Source organism: Phyllobates terribilis, unplaced genomic scaffold, assembly GCF_046119375.1.
Source record: "Phyllobates terribilis strain yellow unplaced genomic scaffold, ASM4611937v1 Scaffold_7__3_contigs__length_470593459, whole genome shotgun sequence".
Lineage (NCBI taxonomy): Eukaryota > Metazoa > Chordata > Amphibia > Anura > Dendrobatidae > Phyllobates > Phyllobates terribilis.
Genome location: NW_027362767.1, coordinates 434,735,955 through 434,753,640, shown reverse-complemented (window position 1 = coordinate 434,753,640; position 17,686 = coordinate 434,735,955). Strand labels below are relative to the sequence as shown.

General features: G+C 47.7%; 1 protein-coding gene across 1 annotated transcript; it reads left to right on the top strand.

Moving 5' to 3' along the window:
• The first annotated feature begins 6,274 nt into the window (after positions 1–6,274).
• Positions 6,275–13,969, top strand: PTGIR (prostaglandin I2 receptor). Its single transcript, XM_073642118.1, has 2 exons — positions 6,275–7,891; positions 13,036–13,969. The coding sequence occupies exons 1-2, from the start codon at positions 7,040–7,042 to the stop codon at positions 13,288–13,290; spliced, it is 1,107 nt and encodes a 368-aa protein (XP_073498219.1). The 5' UTR covers positions 6,275–7,039; the 3' UTR covers positions 13,291–13,969.
• Positions 13,970–17,686: the final 3,717 nt, after the last annotated feature.

The following is a 17,686-nucleotide window of genomic DNA, read 5'->3' as shown; positions in this document are numbered from 1 at the left end:
CACGTCTCCGCTTCCTATAGAGAAACAAAGCTCCGTCTCCACTTCTTATAGAGAAACAAAGCCCTGCCTTCACTTCCTATAGAGAATCAAAGTCCTGCCTTCACTTCCTATAGAGAATCAAAGTCCGCCTCCACTTCCTATAGAGAAACAAAGCCACGCCTCCACTTCCTATAGAGAAACAAAGTCCGCCTCCACTTCCTATAGAGAATCAAAGTCCGCCTCTACTTCCTATAGAGAATCAAAGTCCGCCTCCACTTCCTATAGAGAAACAAAGCCCCGCCTCCACTTTCTATAGAGAAACAAAGTCCTGCCTTCACTTCCTATAGAGAATCAAAGTCCGCCTCCACTTCCTATAGAGAAACAAAGCCCCGCCTCCACTTCCTATAGAGAAACAAAGTCCGCCTCCGCTTCCTATAGAGAAACAAAGCTCCGTCTCCACTTCCTGTAGAGAAACAAAGCCCTGCCTTCACTTCCTATAGAGAAACAAAGCCCTGCCTTCACTTCCTATAGAGAATCAAAGTCCTGCCTTCACTTCCTATAGAGAATCAAAGTCTGCCTCCATTTCCTATAGAGAAACAAAGCTCCGCCTCCACTTCCTATAGAGAATCAAAGTCCGCCTCCACTTCCTATAGAGAAACAAAGCTCCGCCTCCACTTCCTATAGAGAAACAAAGCTCCGCCTCCACTTCCTATAGAGAAACAAAGTCCGCCTCCACTTCCTATAGAGAAACAAAGCCCTGCCTCCACTTCCTATAGAGAAACAAAGCCACGTCTCCGCTTCCTATAGAGAAACAAAGCCCCGCCTCCACTTCCTATAGAGAGACAAAGCCCCACCTCCACTTCCTATAGAGAATCAAAGCCACGTCTCCGCTTCCTATAGAGAAACAAAGCTCCGTCTCCACTTCTTATAGAGAAACAAAGCCCTGCCTTCACTTCCTATAGAGAATCAAAGTCCTGCCTTCACTTCCTATAGAGAATCAAAGTCTGCCTCCACTTCCTATAGAGAAACAAAGCTCCGCCTCCACTTCCTATAGAGAATCAAAGTCCGCCTCCACTTCCTATAGAGAAACAAAGCTCCACCTCCACTTCCTATAGAGAAACAAAGCTCCGCCTCCACTTCCTATAGAGAAACAAAGTCCGCCTCCACTTCCTATAGAGAAACAAAGTCCGCCTCCACTTCCTATAGAGAATCAAAGTCTGCCTCCACTTCCTATAGAGAAACAAAGCTCCGCCTCCACTTCCTATAGAGAATCAAAGTCCGCCTCCACCTCCTATAGAGAATCAAAGTCCACCTCCACTTCCTATAGAGAAACAAAGCTCCGCCTCCACTTCCTATAGAGAAACAAAGCCCTGCCCACACTTCCTATAGAGAAAGCCCAGCCTCCACTTTCTATGGAGAAACAAAGCCCCGCCCCTATTCCTATAGTGAAAATAAGACCCACCCCTACTTCAAGTATAGTGATAAAGCCCCACCCCCACTCCCTATAGGGAAACAGAGCCCTGCTTTTCCACTTCCTATAGAGAAACAAAGCCCTGCCTCCACTTCCTATAGAGAAACAAAGCCCCGCCTCCACTTCCTATAGAGAAACAAAGCCCTGCTTCCACTTCCTATAAACAAAGCCCCGCCTCCACTTCCTATAGAGAAACAAAGCCCTGCCTCCACTTCCTATAGAGAATCAAAGTCTGCCTCCACTTCCTATAGAGAATCAAAGTCTGCCTCCACTTCCTATAGAGAAACAAAGCTCCGCCTCCACTTCCTATAGAGAATCAAAGTCCGCCTCCACCTCCTATAGAGAATCAAAGTCCGCCTCCACTTCCTATAGAGAAACAAAGCTCCGCCTCCACTTCCTATAGAGAAACAAAGCCCTGCCCACACTTCCTATAGAGAAAGCCCAGCCTCCACTTTCTATAGAGAAACAAAGCCCCGCCCCTATTCCTATAGCGAAAATAAGACCCACCCCTACTTCATGTATAGTGATAAAGCCCCACTCCCACTCCCTATAGGGAAACAGAGCCCTGCTTCCACTTCCTATAGAGAAATAAAGCCCTGCCTCCACTTCCTATAGAGAAACAAAGCCCCGCCTCCACTTCCTATAGAGAAACAAAGCCCTGCCTCCACTTCCTATAGAGAAACAAAGCCCCGCCTCCACTTCCTATAGAGAAACAAAGCCCTGCTTCCACTTCCTATAAACAAAGCCCCGCCTCCACTTCCTATAGAGAAACAAAGCCCTGCCTCCACTTCCTATAGAGAATCAAAGTCTGCCTCCACTTCCTATAGAGAATCAAAGTCTGCCTCCACTTCCTATAGAGAAAAAAGCTCCGCCTCCACTTCCTATAGAGAATCAAAGTCCGCCTCCACCTCCTATAGAGAATCAAAGTCCGCCTCCACTTCCTATAGAGAAACAAAGCTCCGCCTCCACTTCCTATAGAGAAACAAAGCCCTGCCCACACTTCCTATAGAGAAAGCCCAGCCTCCACTTTCTATAGAGAAACAAAGCCCCGCCCCTATTCCTATAGCGAAAATAAGACCCACCCCTACTTCATGTATAGTGATAAAGCCCCACTCCCACTCCCTATAGGGAAACAGAGCCCTGCTTCCACTTCCTATAGAGAAACAAAGCCCTGCCTCCACTTCCTATAGAGAAACAAAGCCCCGCCTCCACTTCCTATAGAGAAACAAAGCCCTGCCTCCACTTCCTATAGAGAAACAAAGCCCCGCCTCCACTTCCTATAGAGAAACAAAGCCCTGCCTCCACTTCCTATAGAGAATCAAAGTCTGCTTCCACTTCCTATAGAGAATCAAAGTCTACCTCCACTTCCTATAGAGAAACAAAGCTCCGCCTCCACTTCCTATAGAGAATCAAAGTCCGCCTCCACCTCCTATAGAGAATCAAAGTCCGCCTCCACTTCCTATAGAGAAACAAAGCTCCGCCTCCACTTCCTATAGAGAAACAAAGCCCTGCCCCCACTTCCTATAGAGAAAGTCCAGCCTCCACTTTCTATAGAGAAACAAAGCCCCGCCCCTATTCCTATAGCAAAAATAAGACCCACCCCTACTTCATGTATAGTGATAAAGCCCCACCCCCACTCCCTATAGGGAAACAGAGCCCTGCCTCCACTTCCTATAGAGAAACAAAGCCCTGCCTCCACTTCCTATAGAGAAACAAAGCCCCGCCCCTATTCCTATAGCAAAAATAAGACCCACCCCTACTTCATGTATAGTGATAAAGCCCCACCCCCACTCCCTATAGGGAAACAGAGCCCTGCCTCCACTTCCTATAGAGAAACAAAGCCCTGCCTCCGCTTCCTATAGAGAAACAAAGCCCTGCCTCCACTTCCTATAGAGAAACAAAGCCCCGCCTCCACTTCCTATAGAGAAACAAAGCCCCGCCTCCACATCCTATAGAGAAACAAAGCCCTGCCTCCACTTCCTATAGAGAAACAAAGCCCCGCCTTCACTTCCTTTAGAGAAACAAAGCCCTGCCTCCACTCCCTATAGAGAAACAAAGCCCTGCCTCCACTTCCTATAGAGAAACAAAGCCCCGCCTCCACTTCCTATAGAGAAACAAAGCCCTGCATTCACTTCCTATAGAGAAACAAAGCCCCGCCCCCACTCCCTATAGAGAAACAAAGCCCAGCCCCCACTCCCTATAGAGAAAGCCCAGCCTCCACTTTCTATAGAGAAACAAAGCCCCGCCCCTATTCCTATAGCGAAAATAAGACCCACCCCTACCTCATGTATAGTGATAAAGCCCCGTCCCCACTCCCTATAGAGAAACAAAGCCCTGCCTCCACTTCCTATAGAGAAACAAAGCCCCGCCTCCACTTCCTATAGAGAATCAAAGCCCCGCCTCCATTTCCTATAGAGAAACAAAGCCCCGCCTTCACTTCCTATAGAGAATCAAAGTCCGCCTCCACTTCCTATAGAGAAACAAAGCTCAGCCTCTACTTCCTATAGAGAAACAAAGTCCGCATCCACTTCCTATAGGGAAACAAAGCCCCGCCTCCACTTCCTATAGAGAAACAAAGCCCTGCATTCACTTCCTATAGAGAAACAAAGCCCCGCCCCCACTCCCTATAGAGAAACAAAGCCCAGCCCCCACTCACTATAGAGAAAGCCCAGCCTCCACTTTCTATAGAGAAACAAAGCCCCGCCCCTATTCCTATAGCGAAAATAAGACCCACCCCTACCTCATGTATAGTGATAAAGCCCCGTCCCCACTCCCTATAGAGAAACAAAGCCCTGCCTCCACTTCCTATAGAGAAACAAAGCCCTGCCTCCACTTCCTATAGAGAAACAAAGCCCCGCCTCCACTTCCTATAGAGAAACAAAGCCCCGCCTTCACTTCCTATAGAGAATCAAAGTCCGCCTCCACTTCCTATAGAGAAACAAAGCTCAGCCTCTACTTCCTATAGAGAAACAAAGTCCACCTCCACTTCCTATAGAGAATCAAAGTCCGCCTCCACTTCCTATAGAGAAACAAAGCTCCGCCTCTACTTCCTATAGAGAAACAAAGTCCACCTCCACTTCCTATAGAGAATCAAAGTCCGCCTCCACTTCCTACAGAGAATCAAAGTCCGCCTCTACTTCCTATAGAGAATCAAAGTCCGCCTCTACTTCCTATAGAGAAACAAAGTCCGCCTCCACTTCCTACAGAGAATCAAAGTCCGCCTCCACTTTCTATAGAGAAACAAAGCCCCGCCTCCACTTCCTATAATCCTTCTCGGTGTCTCTGCTGCTAGGGACAGATTACAAGAGACAACAGGCAGAGGACAGCTACAGTTTCCCCTAAAATAAGCCCTAGCATGATTTTACAAGATTTTTGGAGCATGCTTGAGATATAAGCCCTAGTTACAGTCAGAACCAGCGCTGCGGGGCAAAGCGAACTGATCAATTGCCAAGGGCCCTAACCCTCTTAGGGCCCCCAGCATTTTTATTCAGAGGTTAAAACTGTTTAAAGGGAAGCTGTCAGCAGGTTTTTGCTATGTAATCTGAAGACAGCAGGAGATAGAGGCTGAAACACAGAATTCAGCGATGTGTCACTTGTCAAAGAACTACTGTTGCTTACTAACTGTGAAGGATTTATTCTAAAACTATTAACATTGCTGGACTAGTCTGGCAACTAAGCACCTCACTGTCTATGGACTTTGCACAGAGAGCCTGATGTGGGCGGGGTTAGCTTTCTCAGCTCTGCTGTATTGCTAAATCTAAAAGCTCTGGTTGTGTCAGAACGGCTGCACCCAGTAATGTAAGTGATACATCGCTGGATTCAGCTTCTCTTTGCCTACATCATGTTGCTAACTGACTGCTAGTGCTCCAAGCCTGTACATACAAGTATCACTGTTGATTGCATGGAGCAAACTTAGGGTTTTTAACTCCCATGCAAGGGTGTGTCAATCAGCAGAAGGAGGGAGGTCCCCGCTGGGTCTTAAAGGAAGAAGGATTAAGAGGGTGTCTGAAGTGCCAAGCGCAATGACCTTCTACGGCTAGATCCAGACCGACTGTCCATTACACCTGACACACCCATGACACAGGGGGAGCATTACTTAGGGCACTGTTCTTTACGCACTTCAGGGGTTGAATACTTCTGCACGCAGCGAACAAGCAGTAAAGATTTGGACTTTCAAAACACAATAAAATATGAATTAAATATGTATGAAATAATCTGTGCCCCTGTCATCCATCTTTTTAGGGGTTGAATACTTTCACAAGGCGCTGTATATACTGGTTGCAGAATACATAAGACGCATCGATGATCTCTCTGTAAACACTTGGTCTCTGCTCCTCGTCTTCCCCTGTACACACTCGCGTCACGTTCCCGGGATCTGCAGAATGTGAGACTCCAAATCGCAGACGTCACTTCATTCTTTGTTCGTCATGTCGCCTCGAGGTCGCCGCTCGCGCTCTACATTTATAAGACACTGGTGAAGCCGCCATGTTCCCTCTCACATTGATTCATCCTGGTATCCCCAGTCTGACCCTCATACATGTCACCGGGTCACAGGTGCGGCCCATCATGGACGCCTGGTGTGGGCACAGCGACTCGTAAAGAAGGAACATTATTTTCCCTAACCTTCATAGATGGCAGGAGTTTACATATAAGAGTTGGGGCCCCGCTGATCACTAGAATTGAGGGCCCCGGAGCAGCGCTGTGATCAGCTCTAAGCTCAGGACTGATAAATGTAAACTGTGAACTCGATGAGATGGATGATGGGAGTTATACATTGTGTAAGAGGGAGGTCATTAGTCTGTGGGCTCCTGGTTACAAGGAAGATGGGTGTGATACATTGCGTGAGAGGAGATTAGATTGTGAGCTCCTGGGCTCACTCCCTCTATTTGTCTCTCTCTTTGATTGTCTGTTTTTTTCTTTCTTTTTCTATTTTCTCTTAATCTTTATTTTCCTCTATTTCTTTCCCTCTTTCATTTAATTTCTCTTAATATCTTTTTCTTTTCTTGTTTTCTCTCTCTTCCTTTCTTTCTTCCTTGTCTTAAATTACTTTCTTTTCCTCTTGTTGCTTTTTTCCTCTACTTCTCGCTTTCTTTCTCTCTCTTTTTTCTTTTGTCTTTCTTTTCTCTTTTGCTTTTTTTCCCCCCTCCCTTCTAGTTTATTTTTGTCTTTTTGCCCTCTTCTCTTTTTTTATGTCTGTCTTTGACAGTCCCTGGATGTATTTCCCCCCTCTTCTTTTCTCTCTCTTTCTCTTCCTCGCACTCTCCCCTCCCACTCTGCTGTCTCTGTATCACTGACAGATCGCAGCGCATTGAGTCAAGTGTACGAGGGAAAGCAGAAAGTGGAGAGAGAGCTCAGTAAGCGAGAGAGACAGACGTGCATGAAGCGAGAGGGCGCAGAGGGGCCGGCGGCGGCGGCTGCACCAGATCTGGATGGAAGACGAGCAGCTGCAGAAAAGGAAGAGAAGGTGAACACGGCGCAAAAGAAACATCCCCCGGGGTGGAGGCGAGAGACAGCCAGAGGAGGTGACCACTCCACAAGGAAGAGACGGGCACTAGTGGAAGCCGGGAGCGATAGCGAATAGTATCAGCGATGCTGGAGTCGCCAGTGATAACAGCGCAGCCGTCTCTCCACAACACCGTGCACCACTTCTGCGAGAACTCCACCCAGGTGCACGCCGACAGTAACCCGGCCATCAGCACCCTCATGTTTGCCATGGGAGTACTGGGAAACCTGCTGGCACTGGGTATCTTGGGAGTCCATCGCAGAGAAAGGAGAGCACGAGCCTCGCCATTCTGTATCCTGGTGACAGGACTGGCAGTGACCGACCTCCTGGGCACCTGCGTCCTGAGTCCAGTGGTTTTCGTCTCCTATGCCAAGCAGGCATCTCTCCTGGCATTGGGCTCTGAGCCGCTCTGCAAACTTTTTGCATTCGCTATGACTTTTTTTAACCTGTCCTCCATGATGATCCTGTTTTTTATGGCCTTTGAACGTTGCCTGGCGCTAAGTCATCCGTATATGTATGCCCAGCACAGCTGGGGGCACCGCCTGGCACGGGCGTCCTTGCCCATTTCCTACATTTTGCCGGCTCTGCTCTGTGCCCTGCCGCTGATAGGAGTTGGTGAACATAAGCAGTACTGTCCGGGCACCTGGTGCTTCATTCGGATGGCAGTGCCGCCCACAACTGGTAAAGATGGGGCTCTGGCTTTTTCTCTGCTGTATGCCAGCCTGACAGGACTCCTAATCCTGGCAATATTACTGTGCAATGCCTCTGTGACCGCCAGCCTGTGCCGTATGAGGAAGGGTCAGAGGGCGAGAAGAGGCTCACTGCGGAGAGGGGGAGCCCGAGGATGGTTCCTGGGAGCCGGAGAAGAGGAACTGGAACATCTTATCCTCCTGGTGCTCATGACCTCAATATTCATGGTGTGCTCGGTGCCAATGACGGTGAGTGCCCTGGAGAGGCTGACGAGGGCTGGCTACAATCTGCATCAATGTGCTCGTAGTCAGGGATCGGACAGACTCAGATGACGGGAGACAGGTGATAGAGAGCAAGGGGTTAATTATATATGAAGTATAGGGAGAGAGGAACCCAAACAGAAATGGAAAAGCCGACCCCAACCCCGACCCTCAGCTCTGACATCTCAGGGTTGAAGTCACTCAGTGCAGGACCTTGTCCTCCATCGACGCCTCCCCGGCAGGATGCGTGTGAGTGGTCCGTGTCCTCTGCCCTATTACTTCCCTTTTAGCTTTATCTATAGGATAAATATGTTTATTACAGGAAGGTTTACATTCACTTACTGCGGATTTTACAACCGCATCTGCTGGAAGTGAAACCCGAGCGTCCACTACTATAACGGTGAAATATCACTCTGACATTGCTTCTCATCTCCACCTGACTAATATGAGATGGAGCCCCTTGTTCCCGTTCTTGTTTCTTCCCTCCAGAGCTTTGGTCACCTCCCCCCCACCATATCACATGAAACACTTACAGTCGTGACCAAAAGTTTTGAGAATGACATAAACTTTGGTTTTCACATTTTGCTGCTTCCAACTTTTTGGATCTTTTAGTCGGAGGTTTCTCTGGTTACTGATGGACAATTATAAACTTGCCATAAATTTTTACACTTTTATTGAAAAATCCATGAAGTTTCTGTGACTCCTCAATATTCCCAGCGCTGCCCCTTATTCTCCAGACTTCTGCCCTTCACCCCGGCAGATGGATATCGGCTTCTGGGCAGATCCTGACTGATGGCCGCCCGTTCTTGCCTCATCAGAGCTCGGAGTTATCACAATTTTTGGGTTTTGTAGCTTTTTGATGAGACCTGGGGAGTTTCCTGACCGTGGACACAAAATGTCAATGTTTTGTTCCCCGAGCCACTTAGTTCTCACTTTTGCTTTGTGTCATGGTCTCCATCCATGGAGGGGCTCACTCACAATTTACCTAATACCACAGAATAATGAATAAAGAACTGGATCTAAACCTCCTCTAAGAACAACTTCTCCCATCATCCAGGACAATATGGAGATGATGCTTTTTCCAGCATGATGGAGACTGTGTCACACTGCAAAAGTGAGAACTAAGCGGCTCAGTGAACAAAACATTGACATTTTGTTTCCACAGTCAGGAAACGCCACAGATCTCAGTCTCAGTGAGAACCTGCGGTCAGTCCTCAAAAAAGCTACAAAACCCAGAAATTGTGATAACTCCGAGCTCTGATGAGACAAGAACGGGCGGCCATCAGTCAGGATCTGCCCAGAAGCCGATATCCATCTGCCGGGGGAAGGGCAGAAGTCTGGAGAATAAGGGGCAGCGCTGGGACCATTGAGGAGTCACAGAAACTTCATGTGTTTGTCAATAAAAGTGTAAAAACTTACGGAAGTTTATAATAATAAATATAATTGTCCATCAGTAACCATAGAAACCAACGACTAAAAGAGCGAAAATAAAGCAGCAGACTCTGTGTCAGTCTCAAAACTTTTGTCCCCGACTGTTCATACTAAGCTCTTTCAATCTCTCCTCCGTTTTATTAAATCATCTTTCACTATTCAGGTCTTTGGCCTGATATAAGCTCACAATACAGGAGGAAAAGATAGGATAGAACAAGACCTGTAGAGGAGAGGAAGAAACTCTAAAATTGGTGTACAGGTCAATAATACTGATACTCGGGGTACAGGATAATGGCACTGATACTGAGGGTACAGGATAATGACGCTGACACTCGGGGTGCAGGATAATGACGCTGACACTTGGGGTACAGGATAATGACACTGACACTCGGGGTACAGGATAATGACGCTGACACTCGGGGTACAGGGTAATGACACTGACACTCGGGGTACAGGATAATGACGCTGACACTCGGGGTACAGGATAATGACACTGACACTCGGGGTACAGGATAATGACGCTGACACTCGGGGTACAGGATAATGACGCTGACACTCGGAGTGCAGGATAATGACACTGATACTCGGGGTACAGGATAATGGCACTGACACTCGGGGTAGGGGATAATGACACTGACACTCGGGGTGCAGGATAATGACACTGATACTCGGGGTACAGGATAATGGCACTGACACTCGGGGTAGGGGATAATGATACTGACACTCGGGGTGCAGGATAATGATACTGACACTCGGGGTGCAGGATAATGACACTGACACTCGGGGTGCAGGATAATGACACTGACACTTGGGGTACAGGATAATGACGCTGACACTCGGGGTACAGGATAATGACACTCGGGGTACAGGATAATGACACTAATGTTTACCACATTATGACCGACCCCCCCGAAGGATTTGATGTGTCCCCTCGCAGTATTGGGGTACCTGTGGCTCTAGTTGCTCTGTGCTTGGCTTGTAGTCAGTAGATTTGGAGTTAATGAGGGATTGATTTGTGATGTTGTCTCTTATCTGAGGCCGCTTCACAATCACCTAATAAACCTCAGCAAAAAAGAAGACACCAAATGTCTGCAATCACTGGTCGCCTGGGGTTTAGCTTTCAGCAGAGCCTCTCACCTCATTGTCTTCAGCAGACGATTGCACCACTGTGTGTGTGTGTGTGGGGGGACATAGAGGACTGAGGGCCCCTGTGTAGTGGCAATGTGTGGCCCCCAAGTCAGCTGATTATAACTCTTATTTAAAATGAATAATTGCTGCTAGAGCTCTGTAAAATGTCTGAATAATCCTAATTTCTCCAGCAATATCTCTGGATAAGGGTATCAGATGAGTTAATGGTGACATCCCTGGTGGTCTGAAATGATTAAGGGGTAAATGGTGACATCCCTATTGGTCTGGGACATTCAAGGGTTAAAGGTTAACTTCTGATGTGGTTTAGTGCATGTAATGAGTTAGTGGTACCATCCCTGGTGGTCTGGGGCAGTAAAAGTGGTAACGGTGACATCCCTGGTTATCTGTGCTCTTGAAGCGTTAATGGTGACATCCCTGGTGGTTTGGGGCAGCGAAAATGGTAATGGTGACATCACTAATGGTCTGCGCAGTTGTAGGGTTAATGGTGACATCCTCGATGGTCTAAGTCAGGGAAGGTGTTAATGGTGACATCCCTGGTGGTCTGGGATAGGGAAGGGGTAATGGTGACATCCCTGGTGGTCTGGGATATGGAAGGGGTTAATGGTGACATCCGTGGAGGTCTGGGATAGGGAAGGGGTTAATGGTGACATCCCTGGTGGTCTGGGATAGGGAAGGGGTGATGGTGACATCCCTGGTGGTCTGGGATAGGGAAGGGGTTAATGGTGACATCCGTGGAGGTCTGGGATAGGGAAGGGGTTAATGGTGACATCCCTGGTGGTCAGGGATAGGGGTTAATGGTGACATCCCTGGTGGTCTGGGATAGGGGTTAATGGTGACATCCCTGGTGGTCAGGGATAGGGAAGGGGTTAATGGTGACATCCCTGGTGGTCAGGGATAGGGAAGGGGTTAATGGTGACATCCCTCGTGGTCGGGGATAGGGGTTAATGGTGACATCCCTGGTGGTCTGGGATAGGGGTTAATGGTGACATCCCTGGTGGTCAGGGATAGGGAAGGGGTTAATGGTGACATCCCTGGTGATCGGGGATAGGGGTTAATGGTGACATCCCTGGTGGTCGGGGATAGGGGTTAATGGTGACATCCCTGGTGGTCTGGGATAGGGAAGGGGTTAATGGTGACATCCGTGGAGGTCTGGGATAGGGAAAGGGTTAATGGTGACATCCCTGGTGGTGGGGGATAGGGAAAGGGTTAATGTTGACATCCCTGGTGGTGGGGGATAGGGAAGGGGTTAATGGTGACATTAGATATAAAGAGAAAACTACTAGAGGTAAAGAATGAATAATCCAATATTTAACAATTACATCATTTTATAAGGGGTAAAGTTTCTCCTTCTGGAGAGTGATATGCCAGGTCTGGCATGCCACTATGAGGAGACTTAAACACCTTGCATGCTCCTCTGGGAAATGGAATATGCAAATTATCTCTTCAGAGAGGAGGAGGACTTGAACTCTATAGAGCCACCTATTGGAAGTAGCAATCCTACAAGTCATTATCGACTCCTTAACAAGCCTTGAAGTATGACTTAGGATGTCACCATTAACCTGGCAGTTCACTTTCCACAAGGAGAAACCTTACCCCTTAGATCCCAGTCTTAGCCTCTCACCTAACCAAATCAGTTCTCATACTTTGTACTGACGAGAGGCAATACCCCGAAACACTGTGTCTGCAAATTGAGATTCTGATTTGGCTTTTATCCTAAATCATATTTCAAGGCTCGTTAAAGGGTGTATAGTGACTTGTAGCATTGCTACTTACAATAGGTGGCGCTATAAAGTTCAAGTCCTCCTCCTCTCTGAAGATATAATTTGCATATATGATTTTATTAAGGACACCAAAAATGACAGGACTGATTAAAAAACATGAAACTACAAGACATGATAAAAGGACACACACAGAGTAAAAAAGAAGAGGTGGAGCAGCATCCGCAGCATGAATGAGATATAACAACAGAGGAAAATAGAAAAAGATGTAAAGTGCAAGTGCACAATAAGGATTGCTCAAACACTTATAACAAGGAGATACGTGTATACAGTATATATAAAGTGCAAGTGCACAATAGGATTAATTAACTATACATATCAAAGAAATCAGAACAGATCATGATAAAAATATGAAGTACAGTAAGACTATTATAAAGATTGTACAAACAAGAATAATAAATAGGTCTGAGATGGTTATGGTGTGAGGCTAGAAGGAATGTATAGATCAAATTACCGACCCAGGTTCATGCTGTGGGTGACGCTGCCATCGCCCCTCACTCCGACGTGCGTTTCACACGACCTTCCTCAGGGAGTGATGTATATATTGTATGGGGTGTATGTAGGGTGTATACATTGTATGGGGTGTATATATTTTATGGGGTGTATATTAATGGTGACTTCCCTGTTGGTCTGGGGCGGTGAGGTTGCAATCTGCCTGTAGTATGGGCTGCAGGACGCCTCCTTCTCCTCCATGAGTGGCTGTAGGCTGCTCCGATCCTGCACCATCAGCCGGAGCACTGCACTCTTATGACTTGTCCATTATCTTACCCACAGCTCCGCGCTTTCCTGGGCGCCCTCTACAACAAAGGAGACCCAATGGATGAAACTGGTGATCTAATGGCTTTCCGATTCAGTGCCCTCAATCCCATTCTGGACCCCTGGATCTTCATCATATTCCGGGGATCAGTGTTCCGAAAACTCCGATCTCTGCTCTGCACAACCTGGAACAAACCCACTAAACCGGTCCTGGCCCTTGGTTCTGTGGAGGCCAGTGCAATCAGTCCGATGACCTCCATCACCAAACCCTGAGAGATGCTGGAGAGAATCAACCCAAAAATAAGAAGGGACTTCACATGACATGGTGCCCCTCGGGGCAGGGCACTTGGTGACATGGTGCTCCTCAGGGGCAGGGCACTTGGAGACATGGTGCTCCTCGGGGGCAGGGCACTTGGAGAAATGGTGCTCCTCGGGGGCAGGGCACTTGGAGAAATGGTGCTCCTCAGGGGCAGGGCACTTGGAGACATGGTGCTCCTCGGGGGCAGGGCACTTGGAGAAATGGTGCTCCTCGGGGGCAGGGCACTTGGAGAAATGGTGCTCCTCGGGGGCAGGGCACTTGGAGACATGGTGCTCCTTGGGGGCAGGGCACTTGTGTGGATTCGTCTGTTACATTGTAAGGAGCGTGCAGCTATCTCTTTCTTCTTGTTGCGTCCCCTGTATAACATTATTTGGTGTGGACTAACGGCTGCTCTTTAGTCAGATTCTCTGTTATCAGCCACACAACAACAGTGTTAATACGTGGAGTTTGGCAGCGTGGACTCTCCTGGATCTGGGACTTCATAAGAAAAGAAATTGCACTTCAGGGTGGATGGGGATCAGTGATGGACATCTGGCCAGGCCGACCCACCATCATTCCTGAGGACAACAGATCCCGCACTGTAACCGCGTCGTCGTCTTTAGTTTCTTGCACTAAACATTTGAGATGAACGTCGTTTGTGCCTCTTCTTCCTGCTGTATCAGTAACAGGAGACGCCGTTCCCTCCCAACCTACAACGCCTTCCAAAAACCAAACATCCCAGTATATTCGCAACCCATCCTGCAAGAGCTGGGAGAAAACCAGTTCATTACAGTCCTCAGAAGTGACTGATACACCAGTATAAGATATCTATAGGACACAAATCAGGACTGTCCACATCATCATATAATCAGGACTCTTCCCATCGCATAATCAGGACTGTCCTCATCGCTAATCAGGACTGTCCTCATCGCTAATCAGGACTGTCCTCATCGCTAATCAGGACTGTCCCCATCGCATAATCAGGACTGTCCACATCGCATAATCAGGACTGTCCCCATCGCATAATCAGGACTGTCCCCATCGCATAATCAGGGCTGTCCCCATCGCATAATCAGGGCTGTCCCCATCGCATAATCAGGACTGTCCACATCGCATAATCAGGACTGTCCACATCGCATAATCAGGACTGTCCCCATCGCATAATCAGGACTGTCCCCATCGCATAATCAGGACTGTCCCCATTGCATAATCAGGACTGTCCACATCGCATAATCAGGACTGTCCCCATCGCATAATCAGGACTGTCCACATCGCATAATCAGGACTGTCCCCATCGCATAATCAGGACTGTCCCCATCGCATAATCAGGACTGTCCCCATCGCATAATCAGGACAGTCCCCATCGCATAATCAGGACTGTCCACATCGCATAATCAGGACTGTCCCCATCGCATAATCAGGACTGTCCCCATCGCATAATCAGGGCTGTCCCCATCGCATAATCAGGGCTGTCCCCATCGCATAATCAGGACTGTCCCCATCGCATAATCAGGACTGTCCCCATCACATAATCAGGACTGTCCACATCACATAATCAGGACTGTCCCCATCGCATAATCAGGACTGTCCCCATCGCATAATCAGGGCTGTCCCCATCGCATAATCAGGACTGTCCCCATCACATAATCAGGACTGTCCACATCGCATAATCAGGACTGTCCCCATCGCATAATCAGGACTGTCCCCATCGCATAATCAGGGCTGTCCCCATCGCATAATCAGGGCTGTCCCCATCGCATAATCAGGACTGTCCACATCGCATAATCAGGACTGTCCACATCGCATAATCAGGACTGTCCCCATCGCATAATCAGGACTGTCCCCATCGCATAATTAGGACTGTCCCCATCGCATAATCAGGACTGTCCACATCGCATAATCAGGACTGTCCCCATCGCATAATCAGGGCTGTCCCCATCACATAATCAGGACTGTCCCCATCACATAATCAGGACTGTCCCCATCGCATAATCAGGGCTGTCCACATCGCATAATCAGGACTGTCCCCATCACATAATCAGGACTGTCCCCATCACATAATCAGGACTGTCCACATCGCATAATCAGGACTGTCCCCATCGCATAATCAGGACTGTCCCCATCGCATAATTAGGACTGTCCCCATCGCATAATCAGGACTGTCCACATCGCATAATCAGGACTGTCCCCATCGCATAATCAGGGCTGTCCCCATCACATAATCAGGACTGTCCCCATCACATAATCAGGACTGTCCCCATCGCATAATCAGGGCTGTCCACATCGCATAATCAGGACTGTCCCCATCACATAATCAGGACTGTCCCCATCACATAATCAGGACTGTCCACATCACATAATCAGGACTGTCCCCATCGCATAATCAGGGCTGTCCCCATCACATAATCAGGACTGTCCCCATCACATAATCAGGACTGTCCTTTTTGCACACATAGATAATTGAAGGTTCAAAAGAGAATCTTGTCTCTGGGATATTGTCCGGATTCTCATGTTACCGCCATGTTGAGTGTTGTTTTATCAAGAAACAAATCCTGCTAAAATGTCTTAGGGTGGTCTGCAGTCTGCGGGCGGTGGGAGACAACGTGCCGAGCTCCCCCACATCTGCTTCCTTCCTCAGCCCGGAGAGAGTTCGCTGCTCATTCTGCCGCCCACTCGTAACATCATGGGGCAGAGGTGGTGTCAACGAAAAGATGTCTCTGTTGCCCTTGGAAACCAATCACGGAGCAGCTTTCATTTAACCACAGCTGTTTAAAAAATGAAAGCTGCGCTCTGGTTGGTTGCCAGGGGCAACAGACTGTTTTTCTTTTTGACCATCTTGATAAATGAGGCATCGCGGTGTCAGGATAGACAGACGTGACGCCATAGTGTTGTATCATATAGTGATCAGTATAAGGCTGAGCCGACCACACGGCCGCACCAGCCCGCCAGGGCTGCGACACAAAGTGCAGCATGACTTCTGCAGATTATCGGCCATTACCCGACCTCGGTTAATGACGAGCATTGTACTGCATATGAAAATACGCCCACGAATCAGCAAGAAAATGGTCATCCTGAGCCCAGCGAGGACCTCCGAGCAGATCGTACTATACTCATTGCCATCACACAGCAAAATGTCATCACTGTAACCCATCAAATACCCCTAGACCACCAGGGAACAAAATATAATTTCCCATTTATCCGAGACCACCAAAGAACAAAGTATAATTCACAATATAATTCACAATATACCCCAGACCACCAGGGAACAAAATATAATCTCCCATATATACCCTAGGCCATCAGGGAATAGAATATAATTACCCATATACCGTAGATTACCAGGGAACAAAACATAATCCCACAAATACCTTAAACCACCAGGAACAAAATATAATCCCCCATATCCTCTAGACCACCACCTAACAAAGTATAAACCCCATATACCCTAGACCACCAAGGAATAGAATATAATTACCCATATACCCTAGACTACCAGTGGACAAAAATATAATCCTCCATATAACCTAGACCACCAGGGAACAAAATATAATCCCAGATATACCAGACCATCAAAGAATGAAATATAATCCCTCATGTACTGTAAATCAACAAAGAACAAAGTATAATCTCCATATACCCTAGACCACCAGGGAATAAAATATAATCCCCATATACCAGACCATCAAAGAATGAAATATAATCCCTCATGTACTGTAGACCAACAAAGAGCAAAGTATAATCTCCATATACCCTAGACCACCAGGGAACAAAATATAATCCCTTTATAACCTAGACCACCAGGGAATAAAATATAATCCCCCATATACCCTAGACTGCCAGGCAATGGAATATAATTACCCAAATACCCTCGCCCATGAGGTATTAACTCCCTTACTTGCCCTGCGAGATCACAGAAAAATATTAACCTCTTCATGAACCACATGAGTCCACAAGGAAACAATGCATCCCCCATATACACTAGACCACCAGGAAGTAAACCCTGTATATTCTCTAGACCACCAAGGAACATAAAATTATACCCCCGTATAAACAATATATGAACCTTCTTATAACCCCAAACCACTTGGCATTACCAGCAATCTGACTCTAGACCACCTGGGAATAGAATATGAACCCTCTCTTCTATTGCACCGCAGGTTGTCCGGTCCTGGGTCCGGTCCCATCACAGGGACGATGGAGCGGGGCGCAATGACCGCCCGCAGGTGGAGCAGAGCAAGGTTCTGGTTCCTACAAGATATCAGGGGCTTTCTATGAGGACACCCTGACCGGTGACCTTGGAACCCCTCGTAGTGGTAACATTAATTAGGCTGGGTCGCTGGCAGCCATCCCTGTATAGAATCCATTTATAAA